General features: G+C 34.3%; 1 protein-coding gene across 2 annotated transcripts in view; it reads left to right on the forward strand.

Annotated features, from left to right (window-relative positions):
* Positions 1-14,850, forward strand: part of FTSHI1 (FtsH extracellular protease family) — a 60,108-nt gene that overhangs the window by 27,941 nt on the left and 17,317 nt on the right. For both annotated transcript variants that reach the window (XM_089990062.1, XM_089990061.1), the window contains exon 9: positions 14,553-14,605. In XM_089990062.1, the coding sequence (XP_089846188.1) occupies positions 14,553-14,605 (53 nt within the window). The remainder of the gene's footprint in view (positions 1-14,552; positions 14,606-14,850) is intronic.

Raw genomic sequence — 14,850 nt, forward strand, 5'->3', positions numbered from 1 at the left:
ACTATAAAAGACTTATTCTTAAGTGAAACACTTTTTCAACAGGAATATCATATCTAGGTGGTGGATCCATATAAACTTTTTCCTTCAATTCATCATTGAAGAAGGTATTCTTGACATTCATTTGATTGCCAACTTCTAATGGTAGCTACAACTATAAGGGTTTTAACAGAAGTCATCCTAGCTACTAGAGAAAAAGTTTAATCATAATCTATTCCATACTCTTGAGAATAACCCTTTGCCACTAATCTAGCCTTATGTCTCTATAAAATTGTACCACTCTTGGTTTTAATTTTAAACACCTATCTACATCTTATCGGTCTTCTTTCCATGAGAAAGATTTTTTATATCCTAGGTTTTGGATTTTTCTAAGAATCGTATTTTGTCATTCATAGCTCTCATCCATTCAGGATGATTCTTGGCCTGATTGTATGAGGAGGGTTTAAAGTAGGAAAATATCTTGGCTAGACAAGCTCTATATTGAAGAGTAAAATTTTCATAGGATACAAATCTATTTGGAGGCCTATGTGTTCTTTCTTATTTCCTAAGAGTGCTTTGTTCTTGATTTTCTATGATAGAATATTGTTCTAAGGCATTGGGATATCTATCACCAATTCTTATATAACTAAAGATCCACCATCAATGTCATGAGACTCACCACACTTGTTATTGTTTTGAGGTTCATCATTTAACACCATCATTACATTTAGAAAATAATTCCAAAAAGGAGTAATCATCATTTTCTTTATTTGGCACATTTGCTTCAAAAAAACTTTCTTGCTCTATAAAGATAACATTCCTTGAGATATTTTAAAATTATAACATTTAGATTCTTTTTGGCTTTTTCCATAACAAAAGAAACACAAGGAATGGTTCTCGGAGAAAGTTTGTCATTTTTATTTGTAAGAATAAAACATTTACATTCAAAGGTTCTTAGTATGAAATAATCAGGGGTAGTTTTGTAAAGTTTCTCATACAAAGAAATATTTTGAAGTTTGATTGAAAGAAGTCTGTTGGTAAGGTATACCGAAGTAAGTGCAACTTCAGCCCAAAAATATTTTGGAACTTGTTTAGAAATAAACAAGGTTCTAGTGGTTTCTACTATGTGCTTGCATTTCCTTTTTGCCAAACCATTTCGTTGAGACATGTTTGCACAATATCTTTGATGCAAAATGCCGTGATTTTCCAAATAATTTTTAAAGTCATTTGACATATATTCTCCCCCTGAATCAGAACAAAATATAGAAATATTGGTTTTAAAGAGATTTCTAACAAGGTTATAAAAAGTTTTGAAATCTCAAAAGCTTCATATTTGTGCCTAAAAAACTAAATCCAAGTAAAACTAGAATAATCATCAACAAAAATCACGTAATAAGTTAATCCTCCTTTAGAGGCAACATGATGAAAACCGACTACTCAGGGTCGGTTAGCACTCACACCTAAACGGCTAAACTAATATGCGGAAGTGAATAAAACCTAAATGAAAAAATAAATTTTGAAAACTATTTTGTTGTTTTTTTTTAACATAAAGACCAAGACTAACTATGCTAACTCACCTAATACTACAACACTAGACAAAGATATATGGCCACCTACATAAATATATATGAATGACTATATATATTATATATATACTGACGCCCTATGAATGTGAATTCAACAACCATGCAATGACAGACCTAGGTGCACTAGTACTCAGTTCACACAAGTTCAGTTCTGGTAAACAACATTGATGGCAACCAAGCAAACACAAGAAAATTTAGTTTAGGAATTTCACTGGTTCACAGAAATGCAAATTTTAATTTCAGGAACAGAGGGAACGAGTTTTCTTTAATGGATAATGTTCAGTCCAAAATTCAGCTCCATGCAGACTGTGATGAGATGGACAGTCACTGGACTGTTTCAGCGTTACAATCCCAGCTGAAATGAGGGCGTTTATGATGCCTAAACTGGTGACAAAAATTTTGACAGCAATGGGGCTGCTGATCTCTATTCGCGGGCACGTAAAACCACTAACAACACAAAACACCCAGGAAAAACAGCCACGACGGAATTCAATTGCTCGGCACAGATTGAAGGTGTGAATCAGGCAACAAAATCAACAATTAATCAGGCTGTTAACAAGGCTTAAATCGGCTTGCTGGGAATAGGGAAATCGCACAGCAAATTGCAATTAACGCTAGAAAAATTTTGCAGTGATTTTTTTGTTTAGCAAAAAAAAAAATATATATATATATATATATATATATATATATATATATACCAATGCGAGTCAGATTTCAGAAATGACTGTTTAACGGACACAAATTTAAGAGGTTCCTGTACATTGCACTTGGAAATGATTCAAATCGACACCAAACTTATTGTTCACTCAAGTCAAACCACACCCAATGGACTGGGTTCAGTTTTTAACCAAGTACTACAGCAATAAATCAGGCTGGACGTTGGCTGCAGCCCAACGTCACAGCAGAGCCGTGAATAGGAAACACGCCTACTGCTCAAGATGCTAACAACGTTTTTCCTTGTTCTCAACCTGATTTCAAACGAAGCAATTTTAAGTTCAATCAATAGGCATATAAAACATAAGCAAATTGCTTTTTCTCAAGCACAAATCAGATTTCAGCATATCTAACACGTTCAATCCGAACATTGAACAATATAGAAAGAGAGGGGAAGGGAAAAACACAAATCTGTTATCTCCTTGAAAGGACAGGTGACCAAACATAAAGCTTGCTCCAACAATGGACAGGTTCACGCCCCTTCACGACTAGCACGGTGATACGATTCCTCTCACAAGTTCAAACACCAAATCGGAACTCACACGTTACAGCCACGAGTTTGCGCAATAGACCAGACGTCCCACACTAGGTTCCTTTAACCCACAAGGTTCAAAAACCCTCAAGTCACAAGTTCTGTCAACCCACAAGTTTGAAACTCTCCCAAAACTCACAATTTTCCCTCTCTCCATGCTTTCCTTTCATTTTTTCCATTTTTGTTTTCTTTTTCCAGATTTTTTTTCAAAGAGATATCATGGACTCTTTTTGTTGGAATGGTTTTAAATGTGGAGTTGTAGCATGGCTGTCATTCTTTGAATATTTTTGTTCCATTCTCCTCTTGGCTGGCCAATGGAGAGCGACCAAGGGAGAAGGGGCTGGCAAGGTTCGTTGGCACCTCTTTTCCAACCCAATGGAGTTTGAAGAGAGGGCTAACCCATGGTTGACCACTTAGGTGGCCATCTTGTTTATATATATATATGTATGTATATATATTATTTATAATAATGTAATAGGTAAATATCCTCTAGGCGTATTTTCATCATTTTACTCATGTAATAAGGACGGTTCATTAGGAACAATTCACTATCAACCTTGTGTAACTACAAGATCATACAGACCAAATCCGGTCTCACTTTCAGTAACACACCTACTGAAAGCAAACAATTTCTTTAAACTAAGGAGTCCTTTCTTTTACAGAAAATTGAAACAAGTAACAACTTACAATACAACCTATGAGCCCTTCTTATGAATGCAAATGAGATGCAATTGGCTTTTGAGGTTGTTGGAATACTCTACTCACGAATTCACTATCTCTCAAAGGAATTTGAGTGAAAAAACTGAAGTGAAAAATATCACGTGAGTGAGAAAATGAATATGAGTGAAAAGCAAAGAGTAATTGATTCAAATTGATTGAATTGCAGTGCTTTTGAGTGTAAAATGCACTCATATTTATAGTTGAAAGTTTTCATACGTTGAGGGTATGAAAGGGTGTCAAAACAGTCCATTTTGAACGATCAAAACGTTTGAAAAATGAAAAGACACACCTTTTTAAAGTTTCAGGAAAAACGACAAAATTAGTCGACTGAAACAGTAGTTAGTCGACTAATAATTAGTTATTAGTAGACTGACAGTTATCATCGGTCGACTGATCTGTTAATCGAGCCGTTTGAAAATCTGAAGATTTGAAACTTAGTCGACTAGAGAAAAGTTAGTCGACTGATAATATCATCAGTAGACTGAAAAACCTTTCAGTCGACTGCTGCTAAAATTTTCTAAAAAATACAAGTTCTGTGTAGTCGACTGATAAAAGCATTAGTCGACTCCTGCTAAATTTCCAGAAAACACATGTTCTGTCCAGTCGACTGATAAAGTCATTAGTCGACTGCTGCTAAAATTTTCAGAAAACATACATTTTGTCCGGTCGACTAATAAAACCTTCGGTCGACTAATTTGATAAAAATGACATTTTGTTTAGAAAATTTGGCGCGAAAGGATTAGTCGACTGGTGAGTCTATTGGTCGACTAATAAACACGAAAATTTAAGAAAAGAATTTTCTAAAAAGATTTTCATGAATGGTTCTTTTAGAAAAGTTTTTCTAAAGACTTTTTAGGTAAAATGCAACCGAAATATGCACTCTAAGTAAGACTCTTACAAGAATCTAAGACTTTTAATGAATTTAACATTTGCACACTAGTCTTTAAAGATTCTTCATCAAATTCTTCAATGTTTGTCACATTTCTTCATTGCCTTAGCTGAAATGCAGTTGATTCACTTGCTCATCATCAAAACCTTGTACTTGAAGTATCATGTACGGCTTCATTGTCGTAACACTTTGTTCCCTCTCATTTGTTAATGCTTCTCTTTAGCATTTATGCTCAATAAAGATAAATATTTTTTACATTTTGTGTTTTTTTGTTTAGTTTCTTAATGTTTTATATGCGCTTAGTGCTTGTGTTGTTGCTCCTTGATGGCTGTTGTTTTGTCCTATAGTGGACTTGTGCTTGTGCACATTGTGTTGCGATCTTGTAAGCTCTTAATGACATTGGTTTGTGGTTATGCACTTTTGTGATTATAATCTTGTAAAGCTCTTAGTGGCATTGTTTTTGTATTTTTCACTATTTCATTACGTAGTATAAGAGCCAGGTTATTCTTCTTGGCATTTTGCTTCTTTTGGGTCTTGGGATTCTTTGGTTTGAGTTCGTGCTTCGTGAAGGATTCATGATCGTTGTATGACTTGAATTCAAGGGAAATATAGACCTAATATGTATCTTATATCTTTTGTGTTATCTATTCCATACATTATGCATGAGAAAATACTTATTTTTTTTATCGTTAAAATATATATATATGTTATTATTATTAAAAAAAAATCTTTAAATGGTTTTTTAATCATCGTTGGACTTGTTTCTTATTAAATATCTTATAAGACTTATTTGTTTATTTTTGAGAAATTAGATATATGTATGTTTTGAAATCATGTTCGAATCTTAATCTTTCAAACTTGTTTTATTTGATATATATGTATACAATCGTGTATGCTTAAGCATGTATTGTTGGCATTTAGATGCTTTATTTGAAAAAGTCATGATTATAAATGTCAAATCATGTTCGTATTGTTGAACTTGGTTTTGTTCTTTTTTGATAAATTGTTATATATTTTAAAATAATTTGAAATATTTCAAAATAATGAAGTTGTGTGTATTTCACAAGTATAATTTTATGAAATTTTGCTTGAACTTGTGTTTATTATTTCTCTTTACTCTTGGTATATTAAAAGTAGCATATGAAGTGTTAAAAATTATGATATAGCTTATAAAATAATTTTTATTGATATTTGATCCTTATGCACTTATGATTGCCTTAGATGATGAATAAGATTGTTTGTTTGTGCATAAGGTATTGAGCATAATTTCTTATGGGAAGTTATTCACTTTAATAAATGGCTTTTATGGGTCTTTTGTATGATAATAGTTATTATATTAGGTGTTTATATTGCTTATCCTTTTTGTGGTACTTATGATTATGTTATTAGTCTCACGACATTATTTTACATGCTTTACATGTGATTTAAATATTGTGTTGCATACTTAGTTTTTAATAAAATATTAAGTTGAGAACCATGAGAAAATTCTGGGTTTTTATGAGAGTTATATGTGTTTCTCTCATGGTTCACTTTAGTACTTGTCCATTATTGATGAACGTGTTTGTCCGCTTAGATCTTTGGTGGACATGTGCGTTCTTGATTAAGGACTCTTGATTCATTGCATACTTGGTATTTATAAAACATAAATTTTTATATTGTGCCCTTAGTGCCTTAAATCTATCACTTGCATATATGCTTAAATTTGTTCCTATGCATGTCTTTTGTATAAGATATGTGGCTTTAATTTATTTAGATTATTGCATATAGTTCTTTTGATTTCTTTGTGAGAATCCATGATTAATTATACTTGTGTATGCACTTGGTTTTTTAAATGGTTATTTGAGAATCTCTATATATGTTTTGGTATCTTTAATGACATTGATTGTCTCATAGTAGACTTGTAATCTAGATTGAGTTGTCTCTATATATAGCTTGCTTATATTAACGATGCTTATGATTGCATGTGCACATGATTTTATGTGCATATGATTGCACTATATTAAGTCCAAAATTTTCATCTACTGTTGTTGGATTTGATTTGAAACTTTGTTTTTTCAAATTGATTCCTATATTTGAACTCACTTGTTTGAAAATGGTTTTCGTGAATATATTTTGCCTTCTTATGACATTTGTTGTGTCCATCACAAAATTTTATATGATACATTATTTCTCTTGGCCTTGTTATTTTTTATTCGGAGATGTTATTGGGGTGAGTTGTGTGTACCGTGTTTTATGTCATTTTAGATTGTCAATTTATGATTTGGCTCTAACTGACGATTGTTTGATCTCTAGATCTGAGTGTGTTGTATCACTCATTTGTTGTATGACCATTGCGATTACTATATATTTTTGAAACCATGGTATTTCGAAAGATGGTTAAAATTGATATTTTTATTGATAACATTTGTGTGTTTTCATTACACGCTCTCTTACCTTTTGTGTTTCCTCCTATTATCTCTTTTATCTAAGTGTCATTATATGTAGACAAGAGATGTTTATTTATACATTCGTGTGTGTGTTTTAGCTCATTGTTAGCATTGTGATTATGCTCTTGATCTAGTCGTTGATACACTTGATTTTTTGAGTGTCATTATATGTAGACAAGAGATATTTATTACTCCGTGTGTGATTTTAGCCCATCATTGGCATTATACTCTTGTTCTAGTTGCTGATACACTTGTTTTTAAGTATCATTATATGTAGACCAAGAGATGTTTATACACACCTTCGTGTGTGTATTTGGCCCTTTAGTGACATGATGATTATGCTCTTGTTTTAGTCGTTGATACACTTGATGCTTGAGGTTTGAAGGCCTAGGAGGTGATTACTTGTGGTGGTCAAACTATTGTTGAAATTTATAAAATATCACTTGATATTTGTGAGAATTTAAATCTCTTCATGTGTTGATTTGCAAATATTATTCTCTTTGTTATGTATTTTTTTTTAAATCTCTTCTTGAAATTTCTAATCTTTTACTACTTATTTTCCTTTATACGGAAGTTGTTTATGGATAAAAATTTCAAACACTTTTTGCATACTTGTGATGTTTAATAAAATCTTATTCTTTATATTGTGAACCTTCTTGCGTGTGCCCCTTTGTGGGTGTTGAGAGTGTGTTCCTTACGAAAACACTTTTTTGTTGTCCACTTGGTTGATTTGACTCCGACTAATTTACAAAACAAGGAGAATAAGACCTTCTAGATTTTTCTGTGGACTTGTGTTGAATACTGACGAACAAATTTTCCTTTAAGAGATGCATATGTGAAGATTCTTCACATAAATAGGAGTAAAAACAACACAAAAATTGGTATCATCGATAAGTTTAAAAACATAAATAAGATTCTTTTTAATGTTAGGAACAAGAAAAACATTGGACAATTAAAGATTGGAATCGAACATGAGAATGAGTACTTTTCCAGTGTGTGTGATGGGGTGACGAGTACCATCTACAACAATAACTTTATCTTTACCAAAGAAAGGAGTCAAGTTATTAAATTTACCTTTATCTCCAGTGATATGATTTCCTGCTCCTAAATCCACATAAAAAACTCCTTTTGTTTCAGATTTAACCCTACAATAACAGCAATAAAAGCTGCATATTCATCAGTAATTGTTATTCTGTCCCCTCTGATTTTGCAACATTCTTCTCTTGTGAGTTGCTGTCTCCAATATACTTTGAATCATCTTTAAATCAGCAGTTGCCTTTAACATGGCCTGGTTTCTAGCAAATAAAGCATGTGAAAATTTTCTTGCCTTGGTAGGGATAAATGGAGTATTGGGAAGAAGAAGCAACCCACGACCTCCCTGATTACCTTATCATCCTCCTCTCACGCCACCTCTTCCTCTTCCATACTGTATACCTGACATGAGTACATTATGGCTATCTGAAACAGCTGATGATCTCTGATGCTCATGTTATATTCATTTCAAACTGAAGCAACTTTGGACGCAAGGCTTTGAACGTGAGCAACTCATCAAAGCATGACAGAGTGGTGTAGAAGACGCTATACTCAGGCCCAAGCCCATTGAGAGCCTGTTGTACTTTGTTGTTATCGAGAATCTGAAAACCGACCATGGCAAACTGATCAATTATTTCCTTCATCTTATCAAGGTAGTCCATAACTGACATAGGGCCCTTTTTAAGATTCAGAAACTCTTTCCTCAAATACATAACCCTTGCCTCTGAAACCTGTGAATATGTCTACACAAGTGCAACCCATAGTTCCATGGCTGAGCAATCATCAGGAATGCTCACTAAGACTTCCTGTGAGAGAGTAGACGTGATATAGACAGTAAGTGGCCTGATTACGCTTCATCCAGGACACATACTTTGGATTTCAAACATGAACAACAGTAGTGACAACCTCATTTTTATCATTTTGTTCTCGCAAGACAAATTCTGGTGGAATTTTAACTAACCCATCCAGGTGTCCCAAGAGATCTTGGCTTCGAATAAAGGGAATTATTTGTCTCTTCCAAGTGAGGAAATTGGAAGTAAACAATTTTTCTGAAACTAGCTCATTAAGAAAGCTAGCTGACATGGTTGAAGAAGAAGAAGAATAATCCATAACCAAGGAATAAAAAAAGGTCACAGCTAAAACATTACTGTTAAATAAATCGAAAGGAAAACAGTAGGTTCAGTAATATGCTGGTCTGTTCTCTTTTTTTTTGTAGGCAGACTCAGTCGGGAAGAGAAATTTATCAACAACAAAATGATACCTTCAATATCAATGCAGGAATACTAACTCTATCTGTAACGCCCCGAAATCTTAACCCAAATTTTGAGGATTTTTTTTTTGAAACAGCAGAAACAAGTAATACTATAAGGTTAAGTATTCCAGAACATTACAGTGGGGAGCAAGACCAAAATATTTATTTCATTTCATTATCAATGAATATTAATATCAGAGTTTCTCAAACTATCCCTAGAACAATAAATCCAAAATCTCGATCTGATGCCTCATCCCGCAGCCGCTCATACGCTCTACTCTCCACCTAAAAAATGATAAATTTATAGGAATTAAACTACAATTGTTTAAGTAGGAAATACTGTAAATTTTCTCGCAGGTATATCATGTGTCAAGTATGTGATGTAGGTGTCGTGTATGATTTTTAGCATATACAGAAACAAAGGAAACTACACAACAACAATAACATGTATAAAATTTAGCTGACAATTTATAGCATTTAAGAAATTTTTCATGCAATAATTATAAGTGCTAGGCATGAAGAAACATTAAAGCAAAAACAAGTAACAAACCTTTAACATGCATTAGGAAGTAAACACCATACACTCATTATCATGTAATGATTGAGGGAACAATTGAAATATGCATGATCTAATGCATAGCAGGAAAATGCATGACTTATGTGTAATGCATGAATCCTCTTATTATCTTTCATTAAGTTCCCTTGTCCACATGCATGCCCTATTAAATGCACAAACTTTAAGTTTCTCTTTTAATTAATTACCGTTGCCCGCGGATACACTAAACGGGTACAGTCCCCGAGGTCAAGTTAAGTTCCCAGGGTAGCTTAGCACACAAGTTGTAATTTATTTACTGGGTTTCAAACTTAGCCCTCGACTGATATCAGGAAACAACACCATCCATCGGAACATTGAAAAACAACATCCAATGTCGGGGACACCATGTAAAACAACATCCACTGGCGCCATTTTCTTGGTATACCAAAACAACAACAGCTGTGTCAAACACACCACCTCCAGGCAAAGTGACAGACTCTCCATAAAACCGTGGCCGGGAGAAGAACCTCAATATCGGGTTCAAGGGCAAAAACAACGCACACGAAGTTTTTGTATCTTCATGGTTTCTCCCAAACCGCAACCTCCAAGATTCCCACACTAAAGAAGGAACATCAAGGAAACATAAATTACATTGTTTTTTACTTTCTTTTATCTTGTTATTAATTCATCTCTTTTACATTTGTAAATCAACATGCAAAATTAATAACATAAGCTTGCAAAACAACATGCCAAGCTCTTCACGGGACCACAACCCGTGGCAACAGAGAACAGTGTTGTAAAACCATAATATCACTTTCGATTTTTACAATGCATAAAACAATTAAAACAAAAAGAAACACCTGCTCAAGGCTCACACAACCCAGGATGATCCAATTTGATCATCAATGCATTCATCAACAAAAATCATCAATCATATGCCTCTATGCATTATTTTCCACATGCTTTTCGATGCATATGTATGACAATTTAAAGATGTGCATGAAACAATAATATACATATGCATGTGCATGAGTTCACTATTAATGTGCATGTGTTTTTATGCAATCATTTCATATACATGCATTCATTCATGATTCATAAGTACATGTGGACATTCAAGCAACATTGTACATGCTAAACACACATCGATTTCATGTTTGTAGTTTGTACGTGCACTTGAACAAATTTTACAATAGCATAATGCTTAGGCATGTCACATCAAATCAAAGCATATGAATAATCTCATTCATAACATGTATTAAAATTACCATACATGCATATAACTAAATCTGGAAATTTAACTTGCAAATTTAAAAATCTAGCTCTAGAATCAAAATAACACTAAGTGTTAAAGTATACACGTAATATATATATTTTTTTGAGTTGGCTTACCAAGCCTAGCCTCCTTGTTGGCTAGAGTTCAGCCCTGATTCGGTTGGGGTTCAGATCAGGCTGGTGAACTCTGATAGAGATGGAGAAATGATTTTTACGCGTAACATTTTATTCATGCACCCAAACCAACTCCTTAATAACATGTCATGCAAAGAATCTCAAATACCTGTAGAAGAGTTGGTGCTTGACTTGTAGTTGATAATACCTATGAGGGAGGTTTTTCTTTGTGAATATGATGTATGGGCATAGCAAGTCATTGGTAAATATACATGAACACCTTTATATTTCTAGTAATATTCCCTGAAATTTCCAGAAATGAGTGAAGCACTGAAACTCCTCATGAAAACCACTTCAATCGAAGCATCATTAGGTATTTGGAAAGTTGAGTATGTCAGAGACAGCTACTGTTAGCCATTAGAGACAGACTCCAACAGTTTGTGAAAAGAAAATCTGTTAATAGGATAAACAAATCCATGAGAAATTATTTCCAAAAAACTTTTTTTAAGGTCTTCTGGTCTGGTCTTACTAGAAGAGGCATTACATGATGTAACTGTTGTGCATCTCAAATGGATAGTTAAGTGGATTTGCCATCGACTCATGAAGAAAGAGTGCCAAAGTCTGCTTTGTTCTCCAGTATCTAGTGAATATTACAGATCATGCTGCATCATCTTTGGTCCGGGAACACCAAGACTTATTCAATCATGCTGATATGTGGCCAGAAGATGGCACGCAACATGCACAAAATAAACTGGTTATTGGGTTAATGCACATTATCTTCTTGAGTGTTATCATTTTTTTTTCTAAATCTCGAATGCATATAGGTGTCATGAAATTTTAGTTACTATTCAACTGAGGTATATTTTCTCTGTACTCATCAATATTTTATGTACGATGGACTAAAGCACTCATGCATAGAGGACCAGCATTTCTTATACTGAGTTAGTGACTTGGTTTGCTTGTTCTTTTGTAAAAACAGGCCAGCAGTACATTTACCCCTTTCTTTCCTCTTGAATATATGCAAAAGCCAATGCCTGACATGGGTGCCACACGACCTTGCTAGGTCTGTGCACCCCCTTGCCATGCTGCCAAGGTATGGCAGTCATCCGAGACTCACTCGGTTGGCTGCCAGCCATACCCATCACTCATATTTTAAGAGTTTCATTTTAAACTTTGCTTAAAAAAAACAGTTTCTTGAGAGTGAAGGTTGCTGCTCGACAGTCTGGCAGGAACCATAGCACCAGGGCTCAGTCTGGCCTAAGCTGGCCAGACTGCTGCCTAACCTAACCAATACCTGTTTTTCTTGTTTTTTTTTCATTGCCAGCACTTGGCTGGTCGAGTCAAGCCCCCAGCCCAGCCGACCCAGTCAGCTGGGTCTGCCAGCACAAGGCTCAGCCGACTGTGGTCGGCTGGGGCCTAACACTACAAAGGATATATATATATATATATATATATATATATATATATATATATATATATATATATATATATATATATATATATATATATAATTTTTTTTGATGAACAAAGATACGTTCATATTTAGGGAAAATATTTTTTTTTGCATGCATATACAGGCTGTTTTGCGAGCAAATATGCTTAAATACACAGGCTTGAAAAGAAATCAAACATGTACATGCCTTTCCTCATCTTGAAACATGAGAAAAAACGTATTTTCATGGAAAACGATGATATCATATTGCACGCACATAACAAACTGTATTATTTTTTTTTATGGATTAAAATTTCTGATTTACCATACAAATACCTTCTACAAGCATGTTATTCCATAATAACTTTCAAGAAGATGAAAATACATGGATTTCATCCATGGATCTTAGAGTAAACGTCTAGATTTACTCATCCATATGCTTTTACACTAAAATACTTCATGGAAATCGAATCCATGTTCTTTTTCCTTACTTAACTCAAAAGAAAAACCCGTACATTGCAAGAAAAGGTGAAAACAATGGTGGAATAGGGCTTGGAGCTGGAAAAAATGGCTTCTTCCACTTTTTACCTCTCTTTTCCTCACCTTCTCTCTCCCCCTTCTTTTTTTTCCTTCTATTTCTCTTTTCTCTCTCTTTTTGAGGTCTTTTTATAGGCCCCCATAGGGGAGGTCGCCCCTCCCTTCTCCAGCCCTCTCTAAGAGAGTTCCCAAAAAGATGGAAACTCTCTCTCCTCCCTCTAGTTTCCAAATTTTTTGAAAAACCATCAAATGTTGACTTTTCTATTCCTAAGACTTTCCAAACTTTCTAAAACTCTCTACTACGTTTTGATTGGCTCGCCTCAACCTTGTCGATGAGACCTGGGTCAAACCCGGGCTCAAAGGCATCGGTCTAAAAATCGAGCCTCAAACGATTTTTCTCCCAGACTTAGACAAATTTTCGAAAATCTCAAGAAATGTCTAAGTACCAAAATACGAGATCTTACACTATCGATTTTTTTTTTTGACAAAACAAGAAATAGATCCCCCTTTTTTTTTGAAGGATCTGAATTTCCTGATCGAGGTTTGAAAATGAGGGGCAGATCTGAACCTTGATTCAGATTCAGATCTGAACCATGATTCAGATTCAGATCTGGGGAAAGGATATTGAAACACTAAATCTAAATGGGTTGACGATTTGCAAAGGAGAGACAGATCTGAATCTTGATTCAGATTCAGATCTGGAAAGAATAAATCAGATTAAAAACACCCAAAACAAGATCTGAATCAGAGGAGCAGATCTGAATCAAAATAGCGATTTGGAAAAAGAGAAAGATCTGAATCTCTTCAGATCTGAAACAATGAGAAGAAAGGCCTTATTAAAAAGAGAAAACGATATTTAGGGTTTTTCATATCTGAAACGAAAAGGAGAGGAACAATGAAAAGGTAGAAGCAAGAAAAGAAAGGAGGAACAAGCCAAGAACTTTCCGAACTTACTTGGATGAGAAGATCGAAACCCAACCGCGCTATGATACCATGTAAATCAGGGACGCATCACCCGAAATCCAGAAAAGGAAGAAGAGGTAGGAGAAGATAAGGCTGCAGCACAAAACTCCACGCCAATCCCATTGTGGGTAGTGGGTTCCTTTAAGTATTGACATCTTTACAAATAATACCGAGACTAATATACAAGGGTTCTTACATAAGAGGGGCAATGCTGGAAACAGTAAACAAAATACATATTAAAACCCAAAATACATCAGGATGTCAGTCTGGATCTGGATCCAGACTCAAACATCATGTTTCAATAGTGTCATCATTGTAGTTATCATATTGCCCTAACCTTTGTACACCATCTGTATCTAGTATGGTGCTTGCAGGGGAGCAAAATCTGAACATTTCTCTTTTATCCTATCCAATTTATCAGATTTAACTTGGATTTATGATGATGTTGTATATCATCTGGGTGGACTGTTTCTTCTACTTATTGCTTTTTTGTTATTTGTTCTGTTATTTTTATGGATAAAATATAATTATTTTCTTTGCATAATGTAGTTACTTGCTTCTTCATGCAGGTAAATAAGCCCTCGGTTGTCTTTATTGATGAAATTGATGCATTGGCAACTAGGTAAGAATGGAAACTTCCAAAGTACTTATCTTATTAATGAGCTGATTACTTTTGGAAGAAAATTGGCTGCAGATTGATAGCATCATATCACCTAAGTGAATTAGTGGTGCTGAATAAAATAAATGTTATCAGAAGGCTTGTATAAATGAACCTAATATATTAATATTTGTTCATGTGAATGTGTATTACTTTGCGTGGCGTTTCATGTTATCATGGAACTTTGTAATTGGTTCATGTTTGGATAC

The sequence above is a fragment of the Nuphar pumila genome, chromosome 15 (genome assembly GCF_984573655.1).
Source record: "Nuphar pumila chromosome 15, dmNupPumi1.hap1.1, whole genome shotgun sequence".
NCBI lineage: Eukaryota > Viridiplantae > Streptophyta > Magnoliopsida > Nymphaeales > Nymphaeaceae > Nuphar > Nuphar pumila.